Source organism: Oncorhynchus nerka, linkage group LG6, assembly GCF_034236695.1.
Source record: "Oncorhynchus nerka isolate Pitt River linkage group LG6, Oner_Uvic_2.0, whole genome shotgun sequence".
NCBI classification, from domain to species: domain Eukaryota; kingdom Metazoa; phylum Chordata; class Actinopteri; order Salmoniformes; family Salmonidae; genus Oncorhynchus; species Oncorhynchus nerka.
Window position 1 is genome coordinate 33,314,508 of NC_088401.1, and position 26,595 is coordinate 33,341,102.

The 26,595-nt window shown below is 45.2% G+C and overlaps 1 protein-coding gene across 3 annotated transcripts; it reads left to right on the forward strand.

Moving 5' to 3' along the window:
- Positions 1–392: 392 nt before the first annotated feature.
- LOC115130383 (macrophage mannose receptor 1) lies at positions 393–24,864 on the forward strand. 3 transcript variants are annotated; one of them, XM_029661474.2, is made up of 30 exons: positions 393–585; positions 1,427–1,828; positions 2,175–2,348; positions 3,202–3,357; positions 5,442–5,555; positions 5,690–5,833; positions 6,557–6,739; positions 7,536–7,693; positions 7,962–8,078; positions 8,258–8,373; positions 8,505–8,653; positions 10,411–10,610; positions 10,792–10,907; positions 15,336–15,417; positions 15,641–15,785; positions 16,007–16,045; positions 16,327–16,490; positions 19,101–19,165; positions 19,395–19,495; positions 19,661–19,800; positions 20,066–20,174; positions 20,515–20,687; positions 21,014–21,119; positions 21,362–21,594; positions 22,369–22,534; positions 22,712–22,864; positions 23,088–23,204; positions 23,575–23,736; positions 23,882–23,914; positions 24,193–24,864. In XM_029661474.2, the coding sequence occupies exons 1-30, from the start codon at positions 516–518 to the stop codon at positions 24,426–24,428; spliced, it is 4,323 nt and encodes a 1,440-aa protein (XP_029517334.1). In that variant the 5' UTR covers positions 393–515; the 3' UTR covers positions 24,429–24,864. The 3 variants fall into 3 exon arrangements, with proteins under 3 accessions (XP_029517334.1, XP_029517333.1, XP_064875603.1); XM_029661473.2 differs by having other exon boundaries at positions 394–585; positions 6,554–6,739; XM_065019531.1 differs by lacking the exons at positions 393–585; positions 1,427–1,828; positions 2,175–2,348; positions 3,202–3,357 and adding an exon at positions 3,456–3,579 and having other exon boundaries at positions 6,554–6,739.
- Positions 24,865–26,595: the final 1,731 nt, after the last annotated feature.

Sequence of the window (26,595 nt, forward strand, 5' to 3'; positions counted from 1 at the left end):
TGCAAAAGGTCTCTTGCGTGGAATATTGTGAAATTAAGGATGTTCCTCAGTCATCAAAAGGACTTCTACCATATTCTTTAAAAGACGAACCTCTGATGTATTTAGATTTTACAGATCGTCCATAGAGAGTTGCCCTGAGAGCTGGTCCTTGTTTGACTTTATCCAATCAAAGTGAGTGAGGCTTGGCTCATTGATGCTCGGGCTGATCTCAGACCTGTGGCTCTTCTCGTCCCCTGTGTGCTCCTGATAAGTGAATGAATAGTGGCTGCACATTTCCTCCTTCCCCTCTCCTCTCCTGATGTCAGTGGTTTTGGCCGACCCCCCGCCAACCCATGTGACAGGATACACATTGGCTGCATTAAGGGGGCAGCATTCATGTGTCTGTGTCACTGTTCTTCCACGAGATACACCTGAATACACCACAGCCACAGCCAGATCCCTCTCTCCTCTCTGGTCTGTACAGCTACTTTACACCACCTTTTCGTCCTGGGATAGCAAACTATGCACTAGCTACGATGGCATCCAGTCCATCCTTCGCTGTGCTCCTGTGCCTTATGCATGCTCTCCGCTGCACTGCTGAGATAGGTATGTAGGGTTTTATTCCACTTTAATTGGTTTCATGCAATGGTTAAGCATTCTGTATAATGAAAGTGTTACAAATTATATTTGTTGATGTGCTTTACCAATAAACGGAAGACAAGGTTGAGGCTGTTAGAAAGTAACAATATTTTTGTAGACTGGTAAGATATATATCCAGACTTTCTAGGTCCTTCAGTAAGTTTTGCTTCATTGGCAGACACAGCGAGATATATTGTGATGGAATCTATTCCAGGAGTCACGAGTGAACCGTTTGACGAGCTGGATAACATTTAGAATATTTTAAGGTGTTTTAGATGCTTTCAGATATAAACATTAAAGTGGCCTATTTTTTTGAGTGGCTTAAAAACACATGTATTTCAATTGTAGTTACATACACAGTTCTTAAAAATGATTGAAAATAATTTGAATGCTGTAAACAGGTATAACAGCTGTAAGTACAGAAAATAAGAAAGTACAACAAATATTTATATACACAGGCTTTCTTATGCAACTTAATGTAGTTGGACCTAGATTTTTATATATTTTTAAATTACAATTCCTGGACAATTAGACACAATGTCACAGTTCAATAGCGTTGCAGTGCTGTTTATGAGAGCAGCTGTAGAGCCTGAAAGAAGGATGAGACCTTGGACAGATCACTTCATTGTCCTTAGTTTCAAGTATCAATGTCACATATGCAAGTACAGTGAAATGCCTTGCTTGAAAGCTCTAACCCCAACAATACAGTAATCAATAACAATGTAATACTAAAAATAACAAGGTACTGTAGAACAAAAACAGATACAAGAAATAAGAAATAAGAAGAACCTTATCCCCCGTGCTGCAGACAGCAGCTCCTTCCTGATCTACAACCAGGATCACAACAAGTGTGTGGTGGCGGTGAGCGCCAGTCAAGTCACAGTGGCTCCCTGTGACCACACGTCCCAGAACCAGCAATTCCGCTGGGCCTCACAGTCTCGTCTCCTCAGCATCTCCCTGAAGCTCTGCCTGGGGGCTCAGGACCTGAAGGACTGGGTCAAGGTGCTGCTCTTCCCCTGTGATGAGAAGAGCGAGCTCCAGTACTGGCAGTGTAAGAACGAGACCCTGTTCGGCCTCAAAGACAAGGCGCTGCACTTAAACTATGGCAACCGCAACGAGAAGAATATGATGATCTACCAGGGATCTGGGTCTTGGAGCTGTTGGAAGATGTATGGTACTCAAAAAGACCTCTGCTCCAAGGGCTACCAAGGTAAGTAAGCTACAAGACACACTCACTGTTACTGGAGGTTGGAGATTGGAGGTAGGAATCAGAAGTGTAAGATGCTGTTGTCATAAACGTTCTTAAAGCCAGGGAATGAATGTCTGACCTGGGATGATTCATACTGTTAACAATGTATTTTTTTTCCTACTAGCACTGACTGATAGCTGATAGCTACTTTATTAAGGAAGAATGCACTATGATTGAGATACAGTATGTGGTTGTCCCGCCTAGCTATCCTACGATGAATGCACTATCTGTAAGTCGCTCTGGATAAGAGCATCTGCTACATTACAGAAATGTTAAATGTAACAAACTGTTTTGTCCCCTTCATCAGAGGTGTTCACACTAGGGGGGAATGCCTTTGGAAGTCCCTGCCAGTTCCCCTTTCAGTTTGGGGAGAAGTGGTATGCTGAGTGCACTCCGCAGGGGCGCTCAGATGGACAGCTCTGGTGCGCCACAGAGACAGATTACAATAAAGCCAAGAAGTGGGGCTTCTGTCCCTCGAAATGTGAGTCAAGCCTCGCAATTCATGCTATGTTTTTTGTCATTTACTGCCATTTTCCAGTGATCAGGAAAAGGGTCAGCAGGTGACACCTGTAAAAAATCATGAGCCGTATGTATCAAGCATCTCAGAATAGGAGTGCTGATTTAGGATCAGTTTGGCCTTTCAGATCAACATTAGAAGGACAAGAGGGGACCTGTTCCTGTATCAGCACTCCTAGTCGGGGATGCTTTATGAATAAAGGTCAAATCAATTTGACTCATGGGAGTACACAACCCTCTAATATGAGTGGCCTACTCTATACTAGACTCTGATGAGTCTGTAAAAACAAGGCAAACGACCAGGGTTTAAAATGTGGGGACGGTATCCAATTCAAACAATGTCGTAAAACACCCTGCCAAGCCTGTGATAGGGACAGATTCCTCATTAAAACAGAGGTAGCCTCATGGAATTCTTCAATTTTCTTGTTTTTCCGTGACCTTTCTGAAGGTCAGGACTGGCCAGGTCAGCGCTGAAAGGTCTGGTCTCTGACCTCCTGACAGCAAAACACAAACACATCCTCTAGTTCCCCTAGCTGTGGACGCAGCTCTGTGTCTCTTTACCCTTCCATCCTGACTGGAGCTCATTTCTGTGTTATCCCTGACACAGCTCCAAAACTGGGACAGGAAAAGGAAGGAAGCCCCCTTTCACTATAGTTCCTGGTGAACTGCCACCATAGTCACAGATATGAGGGGCAGTTCTGTCATGACAGAAAGTGATAGAGATGAACAGAACATGATTTGATTCAGTTCTTGGACTGTTATTGATGCTTTCTTTTTCACACCTTAAGTGTGTCCTAATGTTTCCGTGTCCCTCTCAGCGTCCTCAGGATGGGACAGTGACCCAGTGACAGGTGTCCTGTACCAGAGGAACACCCAGTCTGTGTTGACCTGGCACCAGGCGAGGAAGAGCTGCCAGCAGCAAGGAGCCGACCTGCTCAGTATAGTAGAGCTCCACGAGCAGACCTACATCTCAGGTATATACAGTCAGACCTGGTCAGACCTACATCTGAGGTATGTACAGTCAGACCTGGTCAGACCTACATCTCTGGTATGTACAGTCAGACCTGGTCAGACCTACATCTGAGGTATGTACAGTCAGACCTGGTCAGACCTACATCTCTGGTATGTACAGTCCGACCTGGTCAGACCTACATCTGAGGTATGTACAGTCAGACCTGGTCAGACCTACATCTCAGGTATGTACAGTCAGACCTGGTCAGACCTACATCTGAGGTATGTACAGTCAGACCTGGTCAGACCTACATCTCTGGTATGTACAGTCAGACCTGGTCAGACCTACATCTGAGGTATGTACAGTCAGACCTGGTCCTACCTACATCTGAGGTATGTACAGTCAGACCTGGCCAGACCTACATCTGAGGTGTGTACAGTCAGACCTGGCCAGACGTACATCTGAGGTATGTACAGTCAGACCTGGTCCGACCTACATCTGAGGTATGTACAGTCAGACCTGGCCAGACCTACATCTGAGGTATGTACAGTCAGACCTGGCCAGACCTACATCTGAGGTATGTACAGTCAGACCTGGCCAGACGTACATCTGAGGTATAGTCTAACCTGTTGTCCAAGGGAGGACTGGGACCAGGAAACAGCCCAGGCATTTCTGACACACCGGCCCGAAGATGGACCAGGGCATTTGCCCAAAGTGCGCTATGGCCAGTCTATTTTTTACATAAAAAAAAAAAATCACCTTTATTTAACCAGGTAGGCCAGTTGAGAACAAGTTCTCATTTACAACTGTGACCTTGCCAAGATAAAGCAAAGCAGTGAGACAGAAACAACAACATAGAGTTACACATAAACAAACAAAATAAAATAAAATATAAAAATCTATGCACAGTGAGTGCAAATGTAGAAGATTAGTGAGGTAGGCAATAAATAGTCCGAGAGGCAAAAAATAATACAATTTTCGCATTAACACTGGAGTGAAAGATGTGCACATGATGATGTGCAAAAGTAGAGATACTGAGGTGAAAAAGAGCAAGAGGGTAAGTAATACTATGGGGATGAGGAAGTCGGGTGTGCTATTTACAGATTGGCTGTGTACAAGTACAGTGATTGGTAAGCTGCTCAGACAGCTGATGCTTAAAGTTAGAGAGGGAGATATAAGACTCCAGCTTCAAAGATTTCTGCAATTATTCCAGTCATTGGCAGCAGAGAACTGGAAGGAAAGGCGGCCAAAGGAAGTGTCGGTTTTGGGGATGACCAGTGCTTTTATACCTGCTGGAGCTCGTGCTACGGGTGGGTGCTGCTATGGTGACCAGTGAGCTGAGATAAGGCGGGGCTTTACCTAGCAAAGACTTATAGATGACCTGGAGCCAGTGGGTTTGGCGACGGATATGTGGTGAGGGCCTGCCAATGAGAGCATACAGGTCGCAGTGGTGGGTAGTATATGGGGCTTTGCTGATAAAACGGATGGCACTGTGATAGACTACATCCAATTTGCTGAGTAGAGTGTTGGGGGCTATTTTGTAAATTAAATTGCCGAAGTCAAGGATCGTTAGGATAGTCCGTTTTACGAATGTATGTTTGGCAGCATGAGTGAAACAGGCTTTGTTGCGAAAAAGGACGCCGATTCTAGATTTAATTTTGGATCGGAGATGCTTAATGTGAGTATGGAAAGAGGGTTTACAGTCTAACCAGATACCTAGGTATTTGTAGTTGTCCACATGTTCTAGGTCAGAACTGTCCAGAGTAGTGATGCTGGTCGGGCGGGAGGGTGCAGGCAGCAATCGGTTGAAGAACATGCACTTAGTTTTAGTAGCATTTAAAAGCAGTTGGAGGCCACGGAAGGCGTGTTGTATGGCATTGAAGCTCGTTTGGAGGTTTGTTAGCACAGTGTCCAAAGAAGGGCCAGATGTATACAGAATGGTAGTCTAACCTACAACCTACAATGTAGACCTATGTAGTCCTACAATGCAGTCTAACCTACAACCTCACCTTGATTTAGAGATAAATCAATCTGATACAGTCAATTCCTTATTAAGAATATTACACTACTCTCGTGGACGTATTGTGATGCTTTTTATTAATGCAGGGTTGACCAATATCCTGGGCACATCTCTGTGGATTGGACTGAATAGCCTAGACTTTGAGGCTGGATGGCAGTGGAGCAATGGAAACCCATTCAGATATTTAAACTGGGCCCCAGGTGAGTGCAACTGCATGCAACACATCATACTATACTTTACAGCCTAGGGAACAACTGAGGTTGTCCAAGTATGTTATGACTTCCAATGTTGCAGGAAGACAATTAATAAACACATGGGTCAATATTTCCAAAAGGACATCCATCAACTGAACCCGGGCTCAGCTGTGCAACCCTGAATGCTGGCAAGGCCTCGAAATGGGAGACCAATGAATGTTCCAAGAAGCTGGGATATATCTGTCGCAAAGGAAACTCCACTACTCTGGCCTCTGCCCCTATAGGTAAGAGTTTAATCATACAGTACATAACAGTCATGACAATTTTTGACTTAGTTCAAATGCCATGCAACACAAGGTTAACAACACCAGGTCAGGTTGTGTAGGGTAGGGTAAACTGAACATTTATATATTAGTGCCAAATTTCACTAAGTGTCTCAGAGTAGGAGTGCTGAACTAGTGTCAGTTTAGCTTTTTAGATTATAATGAATAAGGTTACATGGACAGGGTGGGTGTAAGGGTTTTCTTCTGGTGAAAGAGAGGCGGACCAAAATGCAGCGTGGTGGTTATTCATGTTTTTAATAAAGACGACTATACATGAACAGACTATACAAAACAAGAAAAGTGCAAACCTAAACAGTACTATCTGGTGCAAACACAGAGACAGGAACAATCACCCACAAAACCCAACACAAAACAGGCTACCTAAATATGGTTCCCAATCAGAGACAATGACTAACACCTGCCTCTGATTGAGAACCATATCAGGCCAAACATAGAAATAGACAAACCAGACACACAACATAGAATGCCCACCCAGCTCACGTCCTGACCAACACTAAAACAAGGAAAACACATACGAACGATGGACAGAACGTGACAGTGGGCTGATACTAGATCAGCACTCTCACCCCGAGATAGATTATGAATACGGAAAACATTACAGTCTACCACTTTCTGGACATTCTACCTTCTCTCTGACTATTGAACTTTGACCCCCCTCAGTAGGAAAAGATCAGCCCACCTTCTGCACCAGTCACTGGATTCCCTATGCAGGCCACTGCTACTACCTACAACGTACCAAGAAGATGTGGAGGGATGCCCTGGCCGCCTGCCACAAAGATGGAGGGGACCTGGCCAGCATCCACAACATAGAAGAACAAAGCTTCATCATCTCTCAGTCAGGATATAGTGAGTACACTATCCATGTTGTAGCTACAGTTACCTCTATATCTGATAGATCTGTTATGCACTTCAATGATCTTTCTCATGGGTTGTCATTTCTATCAGTTTTGAAAACCATTCTGAGATGTGTCCCAATAAAAGTCTGGGTATTTGGATTGACAAAGGGTTGATGTTTAAAAAGCATGCGGATGAGCTAGTTAAAAGTTTTTTTTTTTTTAATAGATCTGGCTTCTCCCTAAATAGCAGGCAGCAGATTGTACTGTCAATATTCCTGCCAATATTCCTACCTAACTTTGTCGCTAAGGTATAAAAGAATAGGCGACCAAACCCATCACAGTGTTGTTGAAATCTTGAGGCCCCTAAGATCTCTACCTGTGTTGGTAAATCCTCCTTTAGCTTTAGTGCCCCCCATTGTTGGAATAACCTGCAAAATTCCTTGCATCTTGATTTCCTGGTGCCGTTAAAGCAGTTTAGGATGCTGGTGTTAAATTCATTCATTGTGAATTGCCGTTGTTTTTATTGATGTAATGGTTCATTTGTTGAAATGGTAGTATTGTAACTGTACCTTGTCGTTTTTTTATTCGTCTTGTTTTCTTTGGAATGTTCATTTTCTTCATTGTGAAAATGTTTGTACTCAGGGCATGATTGTGAATGAGACCCTGGTCTAAATTGGGTTTCCATGAATAAATAATAATAATGTCACCTCAGTCAATTTGATCAGCCAAAGGCAACGATAAGTATATCAGGTGTTTATTACTGTCTTCCTGGCTCTGACTCTTAATGTCCTTCTGCTTGACTTCAGCGGCTACAGATGAGCTGTGGATCGGCCTGAACGACCAAAGGAACGCGTTGCTGTTTGAGTGGACAGACCGATCCCATGTGACATTCAGCCACTGGCAGACAGGGGAGCCCTCCCATGGTGCCAACCTCCAGGAGGACTGTGTCCTGATCAGAGGAAAGGTAACATTCACATTGGTCCCTCAATGGACAGACTAGGTTCATGCTAATGCTAACACTAACGCTAGCAAAATGCTTACACCACAGATTTTGTATAACTAACCCTAACACTCGCTATATGCTAGTGCTAGGTAAATGCTGACGCTAGATAAATGCGAACACTAGCTGAATGCTACGGCTAACAATGGCAATGATGACAACGTTTAACATTGGTGTCAACGCAGTAATAAATGTGGTATTGTGACAATGTGGACTCCATATTCTCTCACAGGATGGGAAGTGGGCTGATAATTTGTGTGAGAAGACCTACGGGTACATGTGTAAGAAAAAGGCCTCCACCAAACCGGTGGCAGGTGCCCCAGAGGAAGATAGTCCAGGATGTAAGCTGGTGAGTGAGGTCATTTCCTGTTTGTTGAAAGGGAGAGTACAGTAACTAATGAATACAAAATTATATCACGTGAAATGGAAGCTTGAAAATGATTCTAGATAAGGACTAGAATGATGTCATCTTGACTGACAAAGATCCACCAGTAGGAGGATAATTGTTTCTGTATTTTTGTCATCAAGGGCTGGATCCGGTATGGTTCTTACTGCTACAACGTTGGATCAGAAACCAAAACATTTGGTGAGGCCAAGCAGACCTGCCAGCGGAGTGACTCAATCCTGGTGGAAGTGGCTGACAGGTATGGTATCACATCATGACCATTTTATAAGGATAAGATATATTTGACTCACTTATTTGAGTCATATCCTGGACAAGATAAATTGTCAGATAACAGATTGAACGTGTGTGTGTTTGTTGGTTGGTTTGTAGGTATGAAAATGCCTTCCTGGTCAGTTTGGTGGGTTTGAGGCCGGAGAAGTACTTCTGGACTGGACTTTCCAACATGGCGGATATAGACACGTTCAAGTGGACTACCAGTTCGGAGGTCAAGTTCACCCACTTCAACGTGGGCATGCCAGGTACAGTGTCCTTTTCCCACAATGGTGATTGATTGTAGCAACTGATGATCGATTGTGTCACAAACGTCGTCAGGGAAATTACCGGACCAAGGTGCAGCGTGGTGAGCGTATATTTCTTTTTATTATGAATGTCACCAACAAAAACAAGAAACAACAATACGAACGTGAAGCTTACTAGGGCTATACAGGCCACTACCAAAGTCAACTACCCACAACTAAGGTGGCAAAACAGGCTGCCTAAGTATAATTTCCAATCAGAGACAACGATAGACAGCTGTCCCTGATTGAGAACCAAACCCAGCCAAAACATAGAAACAGAAAACATAGAAATAAAGAAACTAGAATACCCACCCTAGTCACACCCTGGCCTAACCAAATTACAGAATAGAAGCCTCTCTATGGCCAGGGCGTGACAGTACCCCCCCCCCCCCCCCAAAGGTGCGGACTCCGGCTGCAAAACCAGACTCTATAGGGGAGGGTCCGGGTGGCCATCTACTTTGGTGGCGGCTCTGGTGCGGGACGCAGACCCCGCTCCACCTCTGTCTCCCCCCACTTTGGTGGCGCTTCTGGACTAGGGACCCTCGCTGCAGGCCCCGGACTGGGGACCCGCGCTGCAGGCCAAGGACTGGGGACCCTCGCTGGCGGCTCCGGACTGGAGGCCGTCACTAGAGGCTCCGGACTGGAGACAGTCGCTGGAGGCTTCGTGCCATGAATCGTCACTGGAGGCTTCGTGCCATGGATCGTCACTGGAGGCTTCATACCATGGATCACCACTGGAGGCTTCGTGCAACGGATCATCACTGGAGGCTTTGTGCCATGGATCATCACTTGAGTGAGGAGACGTACAGGCAGCCTGGTGTGTGGAGCTCACCAGGCTGGACTCACCAGGCTGGGGAACATACAGGAGGCCTGGTTCTGGGAGCAGGCATAGTACTCACCAGGCTGGGGAGACATACTGGAGGCCTGGTTCTGGGAGCAGGCACAGGACTCACCAGGCTGGGGAGAAATACTTGGAGGCTTGGTTCTTGGATCAGGCACCTGATACACTGGGCCGTGGAGGCGCACTTGAGGTCTCGAGCGTAGAGCCGGCACAACCCGTCCTGGCTGGATGGATACTTTCGCTCGGCAACTGCGGGGTGCTAGCACAGGACACACTGGGCTGTGCAGACGCACCGGAGACACAGTGCGCAGAGCCGGCACCATCCGTCCTGGCTGTACGCCCACTCTAGCCCGGCCGATGCGGGGAGCTGGAATATAGCACACCGGGCTATGAGTGCGCACTGGAGACACCGTACGCATCACTGCATAACACAGTGCCTGACCAGTCACACTCTCCCCACGGTAAGCACGGGGAGTTGGCTCAGGTCTCCAACCTGACTCAGCCAATCTCCTCGTGTGCTCCCCCCCAATTTTTGGGGGGGCTGCCTCTCGTGCCTGCTCCGCTGTGCCAACTCCTCGTATTGTCGCTGCTCTGCTTTCGCCGCCTCTATCTCCTCCCTTGGACGCCGATACTCTCCAGCCTTTGCCCAGAAATAAAGAAACTAGAATGCCCAACCTAGTCACACCCTGGCCTAACCAAAATAGAGAATAAAAGCCTCTCTACGGCCAGGGCATGACAGATTGTAGCAGGAACTGTCATTGGTATGACGACGGCGGTATTAGAGGACTACTTTCTCCCACACCTTAACTGCATGGCAAATGTTGGAACCAAATTAAACTACTCAATTTTTCTCATCTTTCTGTGTGTTTGAAAAAAGACAGAAAACAAGGCTGCGTAGCTATGACAACTGGAATGTTTGCGGGACTGTGGGATGTGGTCAGCTGCAGCAACAAGGAGAAGTACATCTGTAAGAAAATGGCGGAGGGCGTCACATCAACAATGGCCCCTCCCACCACCCCGGCACTGAGCTGTCCTTCTGGGTGGTCACCTGCTGCTAAAAGGAATGTCTGTTACAAGGTACAGCTGGGGAACATGCTGTACATGTTCTGTATGTGAAACAAACACTTTGATTAGTCAATTGAAGTGAAGTTTTTTTTATAGTAATAATTTAATCAATGAGCATGAATTCATTGATAATCCTTAATTATAATAATTAATTAATAATTAATCAATAATAATTTTCTCTCCCCTCAATAAGCTTCACAGAAAAGAGACTGAAAAGAAGAAGTCATGGTCAGAGGCGCGGGAATTCTGCAAGGCCATTGGTGGTGATCTGATGAGCATTCACAGTGCCACAGACCTGAACGGCTCTCCGTAAGTTATCCTCATAACTGTCTCTGTTTTCATGAGTATCAGTCAAAACCAGTGTGGTCCTATTAACCACGGTCTGTGGTTGAAGTCAAAATCAGCACGGTCATAATAACCACTGTTTATGGTTGAAATCCACACGGTCATAATAACCACTGTCTGCGGTTGAAAACCACACAGTCAGAATAACCACTGTCTATGGTTGAAAACCACAAAGTCATAATAACCACTGTCTATGGTTGAAATCCACACGGTCATAATAACCACTGTCTATGGTTGAAAACCACAAAGTCATAATAACCACTGTCGGCGGTTGAAAACCACACGGTCATAATAACCACTGTCTGTGGTTGAAAACCACACAGTGTAACGGTTTTCTAAGTGTGGTGAAGGAGAGTCGGACCAAAACGCAGCGTGTAGATTGCGATCCATGTTTAATGGAAAAAACACACGTAAACACGAATCAATACAAAACACTACAAAAACAATAAACGTAACGAAAACCGAAAACAGCCTATACTTGTGTCAACTAACACAGAACAAGGACATCAGGACACTAAGGACAATCACCCACGACAAACTCAAAGAATATGGCTGCCTAAATATGGTTCCCAATCAGAGACAACGATAAGCACCTGCCTCTGATTGAGAACCACTCCAGACAGCCATAGACTTTGCTAGATAACCCCACTAGCTACAATCCCAAATATATACACACCAAAACCCCAAGACAAAACACACCACAATACAAAAACTCCATGCCACACCCTGGCCTGACCCAATACATGAAGAAAAACACAAAATACTTAGACCAGGGCGTGACAGAACCCCCCCCCCCCCCCTAAGGTGCGGACTCCCGAACGCACCTCAAAACAATAGGGAGGGTCCGGGTGGGCGTCTGTCCATGGTGGCGGCTCCGGCGCGGGACGTGGAACCCACTCAGTCAATGTCTTAGTCCCCTCTCCTCGCGTCCCTGGATAGACCACCCTCGCCGCCAACCATGGCCTAGTAGTCCTCACCCAGAACCCCACTGGACTGAGGAGCAGATCGGGACTGAAGGACAGCTCGGGACTGAGGCAGCTCGGGACTGAGGGGAAGCTCGGGAGTGAAAGAAAGCTCGGGAGTGAGAGAAAGCTCGGGAGTGAGAGAAAGCTCGAGAGTGAGAGAAAGCTCGAGAGTGAGAGAAAGCTCGGGAGTGAGAGAAAGCTCGGGAGTGAGAGAAAGCTCGGGAGTGAGAGAAATCTCGGGAGTGAGAAAGCTCAGGAGTGAGAGAAAGCTCAGGAGTGAGAGAAAGCTCGGGAGTGAGAGAAAGCTCAGGAGTGAGAGGAAGCTCAGGCAGGTAGATAGATCTACCAGATCCTGGCTGACTGGTGGTCTCAGCAGATCCTGGCTGACTGGCAGATCCTGGCCGACTGGCGGATCCTGGCTGACTGGCGGATCCTGGCCGACTGGCGGATCGTGGCCGACTGGCGGATCTGGCAGATCTGGAAGAGTCTGGTTGACTGGCAGATCCTGGCCGACTGGCGGATCCTGGCTGACTGGCGGATCCTGGCCGACTGGCGGATCCTGGCTGACTGGCAGATCCTGGCCGACTGGCAGATCGTGGCCGACTGGCAGATCTGGAAGAGTCTGGTTGACTGGCAGATCTGGAAGAGTCTGGTTGACTTGCAGATCTGGAAGAGTCTGGCTGACTGGCAGATCTGGAAGATCCTGGCTGACTGGCGGATCCTGGCTGACTGGCGGATCCTGGCTGACTGGACCTTCTGGCGGATCCTGGCTGACTGGCACTTCTGGCGGATCTTGGCAGACTGGTGGATCCAACTGATCCTGACAGACTGGCGGCGTTGGGCAGACTGGCGGTGCTGGGCAGACTGGCGACGCTGGGCAGACTGGCGACGCTGGGCAGACTGGCGGCGCTGGGCAGACTGGGAGCACTGGCGGCGCTGGGCAGACTGGGAGCACTGGCGGCACTGGGCAGACTGACATCTCCTTGCAAACTGGCAGCTCCTTGCAGACTGACATCTCTGGCTGCTTCATGCAGACTGGCAGCTCTGTCTGCTTCATGTAGACTGACAGCTCTGGCTGCTCCATGCAGGCTGACAGCTCTGGCTGCACTGAACAGGCGGGAGGCTCCGGCAGCGCAGGAGAGGAGAAAGGCTCTGGCTGCGCTAAACAGGCGGGAGACTCCAGCAGCGCAGGAGAGGAGACAGGCTCTGGCTGCGCTGAACAGGCGGGAGGCTCCGGCAGCGCTGTAGAGGAGGAAGGCTCTGGCTGCGCTAAACAGGCGGGAGACTCCAGCAGCGCAGGAGAGGAGACAGGCTCTGGCTGCGCTGAACAGGCGGGAGGCTCCGGCAGCGCTGTAGAGGAGGAAGGCTCTGGCTGCGCTAAACAGGCGGGAGACTCCAGCAGCGCAGGAGAGGAGACAGGCTCTGGCTGCGCTGAACAGGCGGGAGGCTCCGGCAGCGCTGTAGAGGAGGAAGGCTCTGGCTGCGCTAAACAGGCGGGAGACTCCAGCAGCGCAGGAGAGGAGAAAAGCGCTGGCTGCGCTGAACAGGCGAGGCGCACTGAAAGCCTGGTGCGTGGTGCTGGAACTGGTGGTACTGGATCGAGGACACGCACAGGAAGCCTGGTGCGGGGAGCTGCTACCGGAGGACTAGAGTGTGGAGGTGGCACAGGACGGGCTAGACCTTGAAGGCGTACTGGAGATCTTGAGAGCAGTGTTGGCACAGGACATGCAAGGCTAGGGATGTGCACAGGAGGCCTGGTGCGTGAGGCTGGCACCAACTTCACCAGCCGACTAAGACGCACCTCAGGACGAGTATGGAGCGCTAACCCAGGTGCCATCAAATCCCCAACACGTTCCGTCGGGCGAATTCCATGCAAAAAGCACCAACACAGCAACTGCCTCATTTCTCTCTCCTCCAATTTCCCCATTAACTCCTTCACAGTCTCTGTTTCGCTCACCTCCAACACCGGCTCTGGTTCTGGTCTCCTCCTTGGCTCCTCACGATAAACAGGGAGAGTTGGCTCAGGTCTGACTCCTGACTCTGCCACACTCTCCCCGAGCACCCCCCCCAATACATTTTTGGGGCTGATTCTCAGGCTTCCGTCCGCGCCGCCGAGTTTGCTTCGCCAACTCCATTCTCCGATAACCTTCCGCGCACTGCTCCATCGAATCCCAGGCGGGCTCCCGCACATTCCCTGGGTCGACCGCCCACCGGTCTATCTCCTCCCAAGAAGTATAGTCCATACTGTCCTCCTTTTTGAGCTGCTCCTGTTGCCTCTTCTCCTGCTGCACCTTTGGGCGGCTACACTCCCCTGGTTTAGCCCAGGGTCCTCTCCCGTCGAGGATTTCCTCCCATGTCCAGAAATCCTTATTCCGTATCTCCTCTTTGGGCTGCTCCTGCCTGTTGACACGCTGCTTGGTCCGTTGGTGGTGGGTGATTCTGTAACGGTTTTCTAGGTGTGGTGAAGGAGAGTCGGATCAAAACGCAGCGTGTAGATTGCGATCCATGTTTAATGGAAAAAACACACGTAAACACGAATCAATACAAAACACTACAAAAACAATAAACGTAACGAAAACCGAAAACAGCCTATACTTGTGTCAACTAACACAGAACAAGGACATCAGGACACTAAGGACAATCACCCACGACAAACTCAAAGAATATGGCTGCCTAAATATGGTTCCCAATCAGAGACAACGATAAGCACCTGCCTCTGATTGAGAACCACTCCAGACAGCCATAGACTTTGCTAGATAACCCCACTAGCTACAATCCCAAATATATACACACCAAAACCCCAAGACAAAACACACCACAATACAAAAACTCCATGCCACACCCTGGCCTGACCCAATACATGAAGAAAAACACAAAATACTTAGACCAGGGCGTGACACACAGTCAGAATAACCACTGTCTATGGTTGAAAACCACACAGTCAGAATAACCACTGTCTGTGGTTGAAAACCACACGGTCATAATAACCACTGTCTATGGTTGAAAACCACACAGTCGTAATAACCACTGTTTATGGTTGAAATCCACACGGTCATAATAACCACTGTCTGCGGTTGAAAACCACACGGTCATAATAACCACTGTCTGTGGTTGAAAACCACACAGTCAGAATAACCACTGTCTATGGTTGAAAACCACACAGTCAGAATAACCACTGTCTGTGGTTGAAAACCACACAGTCAGAATAACCACTGTCTATGGTTGAAAACCACACAGTCAGAATAACCACTGTCTGTGGTTGAAAACCACACGGTCATAATAACCACTGTCTATGGTTGAAAACCACACAGTCATAATAACCACTGTCTATGGTTGAAAACCACACAGTCAGAATAACCACTGTCTGTGGTTGAAAACCACACAGTCATAAAAACCACTGTCTGTGGTTTCCATTCTCTCTGTTCAGGTATCATTCCTCTGATGCAGCCTGGATCGGCCTCAGCAATCTGGATCCTTCTGCAGGGTTCGTCTGGGCTGACGGATCAGCAGTGAGTAGCCTGCCACCTCATCTTTACTGTGATATTCCTTCTCCTTACAAGTAGTTTATTACACACTACTCTTGTTTCAATCATTCATTTGCAGTCATTGTCTTTAAAGGGAATGAAAGTTCATACAGTACTATGGTGTCCATATAAGAAGAGCCTCAGCCTGAGGCTAATATGGACACCATACAATGCTACTGTGTAACATTATTCCAATGTTGTTCTCCAGTTCAGCTATGAGAATTGGGGATTTGGAGAACCAAACAACTACAACGATAACGAAAAATGCGCAGAGGTCCAGTTTTACTTCGGACGCCACTGGAATGATCGACACTGTGATGCCTACAATGACTGGATTTGCGAGATTCGCAAAGGTACAGTAGACCATATCTGCTGGAGCACTGACTTCACCGGCCACTGGGCACAGCCGTCAATTCAACATCTATTCCACGTTGGTTTAAACATCATTGATTCAACCAGTGTGTGTGCCCAATGGGCATGCAGTTCATGTCAGTCATGAAACTATTGATGAACAAAGAATTTTGACCCTCAACCTTGCAGATGTGCTCACCCAAACTTTTTTTGGTATCCACAGGGGTTACCCCAAAGCCCCATCCCACTCAAGTTGAGCCAGGTAATGCATAGGATCTTGGGAATATGTCCAGTTTCCTGTTTCTCATTCCTCCACTTCCTGTCTCCACTTCCTCCTTCTCACTATCCCTGCTCTCCTTCAAGCTCTTGGCCTTTCCCTTAAGTTAAATGAATCACTGCACATAATGTATAGCACACCTTCTTCTATCATTTAGTTTGCGAAGCATAGTTCAACACAAACACTAAGAGAAAATGTACTCTGTGAAAATGTACTATTAAAAATGCCTAACAGGAAATGTACTCCTTTTTTACATGCCTTTTCAGTGTACAACACTACAAAGGACGGCTGGATTGAGTACAACGACACTCAGTATTTCTTCAACACTGAGAATCTCCCCATGGACGAGGCGAGAGAATTCTGTAAAAAGAACTTTGGTGACCTGGTGGTCATTACTGCAGAGAGCGAGAGGAAGTTTATATGGAAACAGGTAGACACTTCTATACTGAACAAAAATATAAATGCAACATGAAAAAATGTCAGTTCATATACAGTACCAGTCAAATGTTTGGACACTTTTTCTTTATTTTTACTATTTTCTACATAATAGAATAATAGTATACACATCACAACTATGAAATAACACATATCCAATCATGTAGTAACCAAAAAAGTGTTAAACAAATCCAAATGTATTTTATATTTGAGATTCGTTAAAGTAGCCACCTTTTGCCTTGATGACAGCTTTGCACACTCTTGGCATTCTCTCAACCAGCTTCACCTGGAACGCTTTTCCAAGTCTTGAAGGAGGTCCCAGATATGCTGAGAACTTGTTGGCTGTGTTTCCTTCACTCTGTGGTCCAACTCATCCCAAACCATCTCAATTGGGTTGAGGTCGGGTGATTGTGGAGGCCAGGTCATCTGATGCAGCACTCCACCCCTCTCCTTCTTGTTCAAATAGCCCTTACACAACCTGGAGGTGTGTTTTGGGTCATTGTTCTGTTGAAAAACAAATGAGAGTCCCACTAAGCGCAAACCAGATGAGATGGCGTATCGCTGCAGAATGCTGTGGTAGCCATGCTGGTTGAGTGTGCCTTGAATTCTAAATAAATAACCAACAGTGTCATCAACAAAGTACCATTACACCTCCCCCTCCATGCTTCATGCTGGGAACCACACATATGAGGATAATCCGTTCACATACTCTGCGTCTCACAAAGATACGACCATTGCTCGTGTTTCTTGGCCCAAGAAAATTTCTTCTTATTATTATTATTGTCCTTTCGTAGTGGTTTCTTTGTAGTAATTCTACCATGAAGGCCTGATTCACGCAGTCTCCTCTGAACAGTTGATGTTGAGATGTGTCTGTTACTTGAACTCTGTGAAGCATTTATTTGGACTGAAATTTCTTTTCCGAATTGACTGACTATCATGTCTTAAAGTAATGATGGACTGTCGTTTCTCTTTGGTTATTTGAGCTGTTCTTGCCATAATATTGACTTGTTTTTTTTACCAAATAAGGCTATCTTCTGTATACCACCCCTACCTTGTCACAACACAACTGATTAGCTCAAATGTATTAATTAAGGCACACCTGTTAATTGAAATGCATCCCAGGTGACTACCTCATGAAGCTGGTTGAGAGAATGACAACAGTGTGCAAAGTTGTCATCAAGGCAAAGGGTGGCTACTTTGAAGAATCTCAAATATAAAATATATTTTGATTTGTTTAACACTTTTTTGGTTACTACATGATTCCATATGTGTTATTTCATATGTGTTGATGTCTTCACTATTATTCAAAAAGTAGAAAACAGTAAAAATAAAGAATAACCCTTGAATGAGTAGCTATGTCCAAACTTGACTGGTACTGTAAGTAAATCTGTCAATTAAATACATAAATTAGGCCCTAATCTATGGATTTCACATCACTGGGAATACTGATTTGAATCTATTGGTCACAGATACCTTGAAAAAATGTAGGGGCGTGGATCAGAATACCAGTCAGTATCTGGTGTGCCCACCATTTGCCTCATGCAGCATGACGCATTTCCTTCGCATAGAGGTGATCAGGCTGATGATTGTGGCCTGTGGAATGTTGTTCCATTCCTCTTCAATGGCTGTGCGAAGTTGCTGGATATGGGCAAGAACTGGAACTGGCTGTTGAACAAGTTGATCCAGAGCATCCCAAACATGCTCAAATGGTGACATAACTGGTGAGTATGCAGGCCATGGAAGAACTGGGACATTTTCAGCTTCCAGGAACTGTGTACAGATCCTTGCAACATTGGGCCTTGCATTATCATGCTGAAACATGAGGTGATGGTGGAGAATGAATGGCACGACAATGGGCCTCAGGATGGGTCACAGTCTATAAAATGCAATTGTGTTCGTTGTCTGTAGCTTATGCCTGCCCATACCATTATAACCCCGCCGCCACCATGGTGCACTCTCTTCACATTGTTGTCTCACCCACAAGACGCCATACACGTAGTCTGCAGTTGTGACGTCGGTTGGACGTCATTCTCTAAAATGACATTGGAGGCGGCATATTGTAGAGAACTGAATATTCAATGATCTGGCAACAGCTCTGGTGAACATTCCTGGAGTCAGCATGCTAATTGCACGTTCCCTCAAAACTTGAGACATCTGTGGCATTGGGTTGTATGACAAAACTGCACATTTTAGAGTGGCCTTTCATTGTCCCCACCACAAGGTGCACCTGTATAATGATCACACTGTTTAATCAGCTTCTTGATATGCCACACCTACCTGGTGGACGGATTATCTTGACAAAGGAGAAATGCTCACTAACAGGGATGTAAACCAAGGTGTGCACTAAAATTGAGAGAAATAAGCTTTTTTGTGTGTTATTGAACATTTCGGAGATCTTTTATTTCAGCTCATGAAACATGAGACCAAAACTTTACATGTTGTGTTTATATTTGTGTATATGCAGTCCTGTGACGTCCGAAAAGCTTTGGTTCTTGGGATCTGATAAAGAGAGGGTTTTACACAGGATGACAACAAGTGTCACTGAAATGTTCAATGTTCAATCTAGAAATGGTTGTTTCCTCAAAGAGTTGCAACTTTTTTCCAGATATCTAGAGGATCCGAGGGACAATATTACATTGGAATGACCGTTGGTTTGGATAAGTCTTTTAGGTATGTAAAATGACTGTTGACTGTTCCCTGGACATTTAAAACAATCTGAAGTCCTACCACCTCTTTTCAGAGATATTTGTGCATGAGCATGTTTTGTTTGTCACAGTCCAGTGAACATGCCTGAAATCTGTGCTTCTCTGCCGAGTGGAGAAACGTGTGCTTTCAAGGTGTGTAGTTGATTGAATAGATGCTCACAGTTCAGACTGGGTTTGTGTACTGTATGTTTCAGCTGGTTGGATGGGTCTCCTGTTGTGTTTACCGCGTGGGATCAAAACGAACCCAACTTCGCCAACAACGATGAGAACTGTGTGACGATATACAAGAGTATGGGTACGTCTAATTCCAGAGGGATTTAGCAGTTATGCTCTCGTTACAGTGTTGTTATACTGCAACGTCCATGGGACTTTCTCTAACATTCAGGGGACGCTCCCAGGATGTCATTTTGTAAGCTGGGTCTATATCGGGTTGTGTCTCTTTGTTTCTCTGCATCTCTAGGGTACTGGAATGACATCAACTGTGGCGTAGAGCTGGCCTCCATTTGTAAAAGAACCACCAGTTTCACTAACACGACCATGGCCCCCACCACTGTACCCAAGGGAGGTTGTGTCCCAGAATGGATTGCTTTCCAGGGGAAGGTAACTGCTACACTACTACAGTACCACCACCACATACTATAAAATCATACCGTAGGCTACATACTGTATAACTGTATGGTGCACCAGGAGAGAAAACCTCACACAAACTACTTTCCTTATCATGTGTCAAGGAAAAAAATCAAGTCCCGAGTGATGACCCAATGTGATGCTGACCTGTGTGTGGAGAGTTGAGTCATTGTCTGCATCCCAAATGGCACCTTATTCCCCTCACAGTGCACTACTATGATGCATCATGTTTCCACAGTGCTACAAATTCATTGGAGACAGCGATAAGAAGCCGTGGCAGGAGGCCAGGACCTACTGCATTAACCAGGGAGGGAACCTGGCCTCTGTCCTCAGCGAGAAAGAGCAAGGTGGGTGAGAAGTCTATCCCTTTACACCTCACTGCTAAAGCTACCTGAGACATTGGCATTGCCCAAGGTAGAATGAAATAGAATGAACATTGAAATTCTCTAAAAGTAATTTAGCATAAAACCATGCTATTAAAATTCTGTCAAATTTTGTGTGTTCAATTATATTGAGGATTTGTGCAATTATAAGCATAAAACAATAAATCTTATAGACATTGGTTAACGAGTGCCAAATAATTGAAATGCTAACCAATGGAACAGGGGTTGATAATCCTTTGCATGTAAACAGTATATATGGATTCACCTGTTGACTCTTCGTTGTTCTGACTGGTCTTCCTCCCAGCATTCCTTACCACCCAGATGCTTGGGAATCCTCAGGACATTTGGATAGGTCTGAACGACATCAACTGGGAGATGCGCTTCCTATGGACGGAGGGGAGAGGGGTTTCCTATACCAACTGGGCAAAAGGGCATCCAACGTCAGTGCCAGACGGACGATATTCATTTATGGAAGAGGTACAAGACTTACAGTAAAAATAACTGTTTGCTGAACACAGATTAAGTGACTTCCTGGAAACAAGATTAAAAATAGTTCTGAATAGAGAATCCCCCTTGAAAGTAGGTAGACTAAAATCTACTTTCCAGGAAGATTCTTTATTGAGAATGATTTTTAATCCAGAACTGCGCCTTCAATCTGGGTTTGGGAACCTTTACATGTTAGGCTTTGGGATTTTGATTGACTTATTGTCAATAAATCCAAATGCAAAACAGCCTTAACCAGTCAAATGAGAATTCTGAAGAGGGATCTAACCTTTTCATCTCCTTCCCAATCTCTCTTCCAGGTGTTTGACTGTGTGGTTCTGGTGGGCAGCTCTCAAAAACAGGCAGGAATGTGGAAGGTCGAGGACTGCTTAGTATCCCGTGGTTTCATCTGCAAAAGGAATATTGGTGAGAAGAAGCCATAGTTCAGTGAGGCAGCTCTAGGTTTGCAAAATTCCAGTAACTTTCTCAAAATCTCCAGGTTTTCCAGAAATTTGTGAATCCTCCAAGCAGCATTTCTGGAGAACCTCACAGTTTTTGGCAAGTTATCGACAACCCTAGTGAGGCTGTTCAAATCCAATTCTTCGGTATGTGGTCCAATAGAGTATCCCTCTTTAGGTTCCCCTCCAACAAGTCTCCTTGGGTTTCAGATTCTCAGATTGTGGTCCCTGCCACCACAGAGTCAACGAAGACATTCTACAAGCTGGGAAATGACTCCTTCAAACTGCTGGTCCAGAAGATGAAATGGGACGAGGCCCGGAGGCAATGTAAAGCAAACGATGCAGAGATGGCTAGCATCCTGAACCCCATCACCCAGGCCTTCATCACAATGCAGATCCAAAAATACAATGGGCCCGTGTGGATTGGCCTCAACAACAATTTGGTAAAAGAGGAGGAAAGTGGGACACCTAGTCAGTTGTCCAGCTGAATGTATTCAACTGAAATGTGTCTTCCGCATTTAACCCAACCCCTCTGAATCAGAGAGGTGCCTTAATCGACATCCACGGAACCTGGGAGTTAACTGCCTTGCTCGGGCGCAGAGCAACAGATTTGTACCTTGTCAGTAACCTTCCGGTTACTGGTCCAACGCTCTAACCGCTAGCCTGCTATGGTACTGACATTGCTCTATGCCAATCATTTGGGTTACAGAGACTAAATATTCTAAACAATATGTTGATCAGACTAATTATAATTATGGATCTTTGTGATCTTGGGGTGGCAGTGTAGCCTAGTGGTTAGAGCATTGGACTCATACCCGAAAGGTTGCAAGATCAACTCCCCGAGATGACAAGGTATAAATCTGTTATCTGCCCCTGAACAAGGCAGTTAACCCACTATTCCTAGGACATCAATGAAAATAAGAATTTGTTCTTAACTGACTTGCATAGTTAAATAAATGTAAAATCTTAAAATTCATTTTTACAAGGCACAGCATGTAGAAAATGACCTAATTTTTAGGACTCTGGCTTTGGTGTAAGAGCTAGTGTAGCTCCAAAGAGGACTTAGCATTCATATGATCTCCCACTGTTATCCATTGGATCTCCTACTCTGACGTGTTCATTTAAGAAACCAAAGCGGTTTTGTGTTTTTAAACCTGTAAGCTTTCAGCTGGACCTTGCCCCCATTGTGTGTTGTTGTCTTTGTCTCTGTCTCTCAGACTGAAGGGCGTTTTAAGTGGGTGGATAACTGGCCTCTATCTTACACCAAATGGGGCGAAGATGAGCCAAAGAACAATATGGCCTGTGTTTACATGGATACGGACGCCAAGTGGAAGACAGGCGACTGTAGTAACACCTACTCCTCACTGTGCAAGACATCACCAGGTCAGACAAGGCCTTTACTCCATTTACCCACAAAGTCTGTGTTTAATGCTTGATCAATCCAAAAGTGTGTCTTCTAAAAATGTTGTATGCAGTAATGTATCAGTTGTGCCGACATTGACCATATACATCTCATGTACATCAACTTTAGTATGTGAACTTCTCTGGCCTCTTTTAAAGACATAGCCCCCAGCCAGCCCCCTCAGCTCCCTGGCAACTGCCCCGAGCCCAAGAAACGCAAGACGTGGGTTCCCTTCAGGGGTTACTGCTACGCCTTCCTCAACTCTGTGGTGGACAACTGGGCTCACGCCACTGTGGAATGTCTCCGAATGGGTACACACTTCACCTCCTTTACACCAACTGTCATTCAGACCACAATGGAATAGCGTCCCAAGCGGCATGTAGTACACTACATAGGAAATGGGGTGCTATTTGAGACATACCCAATGTCTTAATTGAATGTAGAGCATATGAACATATTCATTAATTGAATGCAAGAAATTCAAAGTGATTGATGGTGATGATGAATACGGGTAGTAAGTTTCTCTGACAACAGGAGCATCCCTGGTGAGTGTCGAGGATCCATTGGAGGCCAGCTTCATCCAGAAGAACCTTGAGCTACTGCAGGATGGATCCAAGTCATTCTGGATTGGCATGCACAAGAGTCACGAAGGTCAGTACCTATAGTTACAAAATTCAGCGACATTTACCCAAATTCCCAAACAGGATTTCTGGAAAACCAAGGAATTCAGGAAAAATTACCGGAAAATTACCGGAATTTGGCAAGTACAGTACCTTGCAATTCTAAGATTATGTCCCAATTTCACAACCAATGGAGTAAATGCCTTGTCTGACCTGGTGATCTCCACAGTGGCGTGGGCCCAGTTGTCCATCACAGAGTTGAGGAAGGCATAGCAGTAACCCCTGAAGGGAACCCGCGTCTTGCGTTTCTTCACACCCATGTTTATCGATTTATAGTTGTTCAATGGCAATGAATCACCCATGTCAAAGGATATAGGTTTGACCCAATGTTCTTGTTCCAGGTGACTGGATGTGGATTGACAACAGTGTGGTGGACTATACCAACTGGAAACAAGGGATGCCAAAGAGTGGAGAACAATGTGTGGAGATCCAGTCTGATAGTGGTCTGTGGAGCACTATCAGCTGCAACCGGTACAAGTCGTACATCTGCAAAACAGCCAAAGGTGAGTCGGACTCAGCTGATAGATTCAAGTATTTAAGATGGGATGATATCAGAGTCATTATTCAAGAAATCCTGTGTTTGTTGTATCAGCTTAGAATTGTCTTGCAATGATGTTTTGTGAACAACTTTATCTCTTTCTTTTGCAGTCATCACACCAACAGAGAAGCAACCAGTTGCTGGTGAGTGTCTCACAGCAGATATAATTGGTTAGCATAAAGAATGAAACATTTGATCAGTTTTGACAGTCAAATCAATGCTTTTCTGGCTCCAGGGCATAGTCCTGGGATCAGTTTCCCCTCACCCAATCCGTAACCATTAGTGGAGAAAATGCAAAACTGATCCAAGATCAGCGTCTAGGGGCAACTTCACTCTACTCCACATGTCTGAACATTATACAGAGACTAAAACCAATCCCACAATAATTTTGCCAATAACACTGTGACTTCCTTTCTTCTAGCTCCCCTAGTGGAGGAAGCTCCCCATGGTTATGCCGGCATCGCTGTAGCAGTCGTCTTGGTGATAATCACAGTGGTAGGACTCGGTGCCTTCCTACTCCGCAAACGGATACCTACCCCCGTCCTGGGAGAGTGTACTTTCGACAACACCTTGTACTTCAACAACCCCATCCGCCCAACAGCCACTGTGGACACCAAGGGCCTGGTGGCCAACATAGAGCAGAACGAAACAGCTTAGACAGGACACAAAGAACCACCAACAGGTGAAAACACTTTTGAGACCAGTTTTGATATGAAAAATACCCCAAAAGCATGCTGCTGGTGTTAAGGCCTACCCATTCTGAGATTGCAACTAAATCTGAAACCATTCACGTACTATCTTTGTTAATTTTCTGGCTCTGTAAATAATGGGTGAAAATGATATGCACTTTGTGCATATCAGCATCAGTCATTAAGGATACAGTCCAGATGTACAGCTAAGATTGCATATGCAACCCTTGCACAAATTATAGAATCAACAACAGTCATTTTATTTGGTTTAATGGAGCCTTGTACAGATTTATTTGGTGTGTGAAACTAAAGTTCAAAATACAACCACTGTACTTTGCTTTGTTTTTGCCAAGTTATATTGTAAATATATGCTCAAAGAGAGAGAAATAAAGTTTTGAAACAAATGTCTTTGACCTTATACTCTTACTCACACTTCTCACACATTGCATGCTAAATCAATACATACTGAATCCAGGTGTATTTAGGGGGTTAATACACCATTTCTGGAACTATATACAGTAATTGAGGTACACTTAAACACAGCTATCATCACTAAGAGGCAGATTAAAGAGGTTATTGGGTCGTTCCACCAATTCGGTGACTTTTAAGAAGTGTGACATGATCCCAAAACGTATTTTTGATTTCCCCTAATTTTATCACTCTGTTATAAAGAGCACATGATCAACTTCATCAATAAATGTTTTCCCATTTCACGAGGTAAATAAAGAAAGAAAACACTGCGGATTGACCGTAACATCTTAAATCAGCCATAAAACTCCTTGTGACAGGGGGAATCCAAGCTAACAATTCTAGGCATAGAGAAAGTTTTAGTAATATTCCCCAGATGTTTGAGTGTCCAGTTTTTCGTTAATTATGGGAACATTCTGCATAGTCTCTTCAGAAAGTATTCACACCCTTCCACATTTTGTTGTGTTTCAGCCTGAATTTAAAATGGATTAAATGTAGATTTTGTGTCACTGGCCTACACAATACCCCAAATATTCCAAAACATGCATCCTGTTTGCAACAAGGCACTAAATTAATACTGCAAAAAATGTGCCAAATAACTTTTTGTCCTGAACAAAGTGTTATGTTTGAGGCAAATCCAATACAACACATTACTGAGTAGCACTCTCCATATTTTCAAGCATAGTGGTGGCTGCATCATGTTATGGGTATGTTTGTAATCATTAAGGTCTGGGGAGTTTTTCAGGATAAAAGAGAAACGGAATGGAGCTAAGTACAGACAAAATCTGAGGAAAACCTGGTTCAGTCTGTTTTCCACCAAACACTGGGAGATGAAATCCCCTTTCAGCAGGACAATAACCTAAAACTCAAGGCCAAATCTACACTGGAGTTGCTCTCCAAGAAGACTGAGTGGCAGAGTGAAAATCTATGGCAAGACCTGAAAATGGTTGTCTAGCAATAATCAACAACCAATTTGAGAGAGCTTCCTGAATTTTGAAAGAATAATGGACAAATGTTGCACAATCCAGGTGTGGAAAGCTCTTAGAGACTCACCCAGAAAGACTCACAGCTATATTGACTCAGGGGTGTGAATACTTATGTAAGAGATATTTCTGCATTTTATTTTCAATACATTTTCAAAACTGTTTAAAAACATGTTTTCACTTTGTCATTATAAGGTATTGTGTGTAGATGGGTGAGAAAAATATCTATTTAATCCATTTTGAATTCAGGATGTAACACAACAAAATGTGGAATAAGTCAAGGGATATGAATACTTTCTGAAGGCACTGTATGTGTAACGGTTTTCTTCTGGGGAAAGAGAGGCGGACCAAAATGCAGTGTGGTTAGTTTTGTACATCTTTAATAAAGATGAAAATACAACAATCTACAAAACAAGAAAAAACCGAAACAGTCCTATCTGGTGCCACAAACACAGGAACAATCACCCACGAAACACTCAAAGAATATGGCTGCCTAAATATGGTTCCCAATCAGAGATAACGATAAACACCTGCCTCTGATTGAGAACAACTCCAGACAGCCATAGACTATACTAGATAACCCCACTAAGCCACAATCCCATTACCTACAAAAACCCCAAGACAAAACACACCACATAATAAACCCATGTCACACCCTGGCCTAACCAAAATAATAAAGAAAAC

Excerpts from the sequence above, each read along its gene's own strand:
- LOC115130383 (XM_029661473.2), top strand. The coding sequence starts at position 516 with ATGGCATCCAGTCCATCCTTCGCTGTGCTCCTGTGCCTTATGCATGCT. Across the intron at positions 5,556-5,689 it reads ATATTTAAACTGGGCCCCAG|GACATCCATCAACTGAACCC; the intron begins GTGAGTGCAACT and ends TATTTCCAAAAG. Across the intron at positions 8,374-8,504 it reads CTGGTGGAAGTGGCTGACAG|GTATGAAAATGCCTTCCTGG; the intron begins GTATGGTATCAC and ends GTTGGTTTGTAG.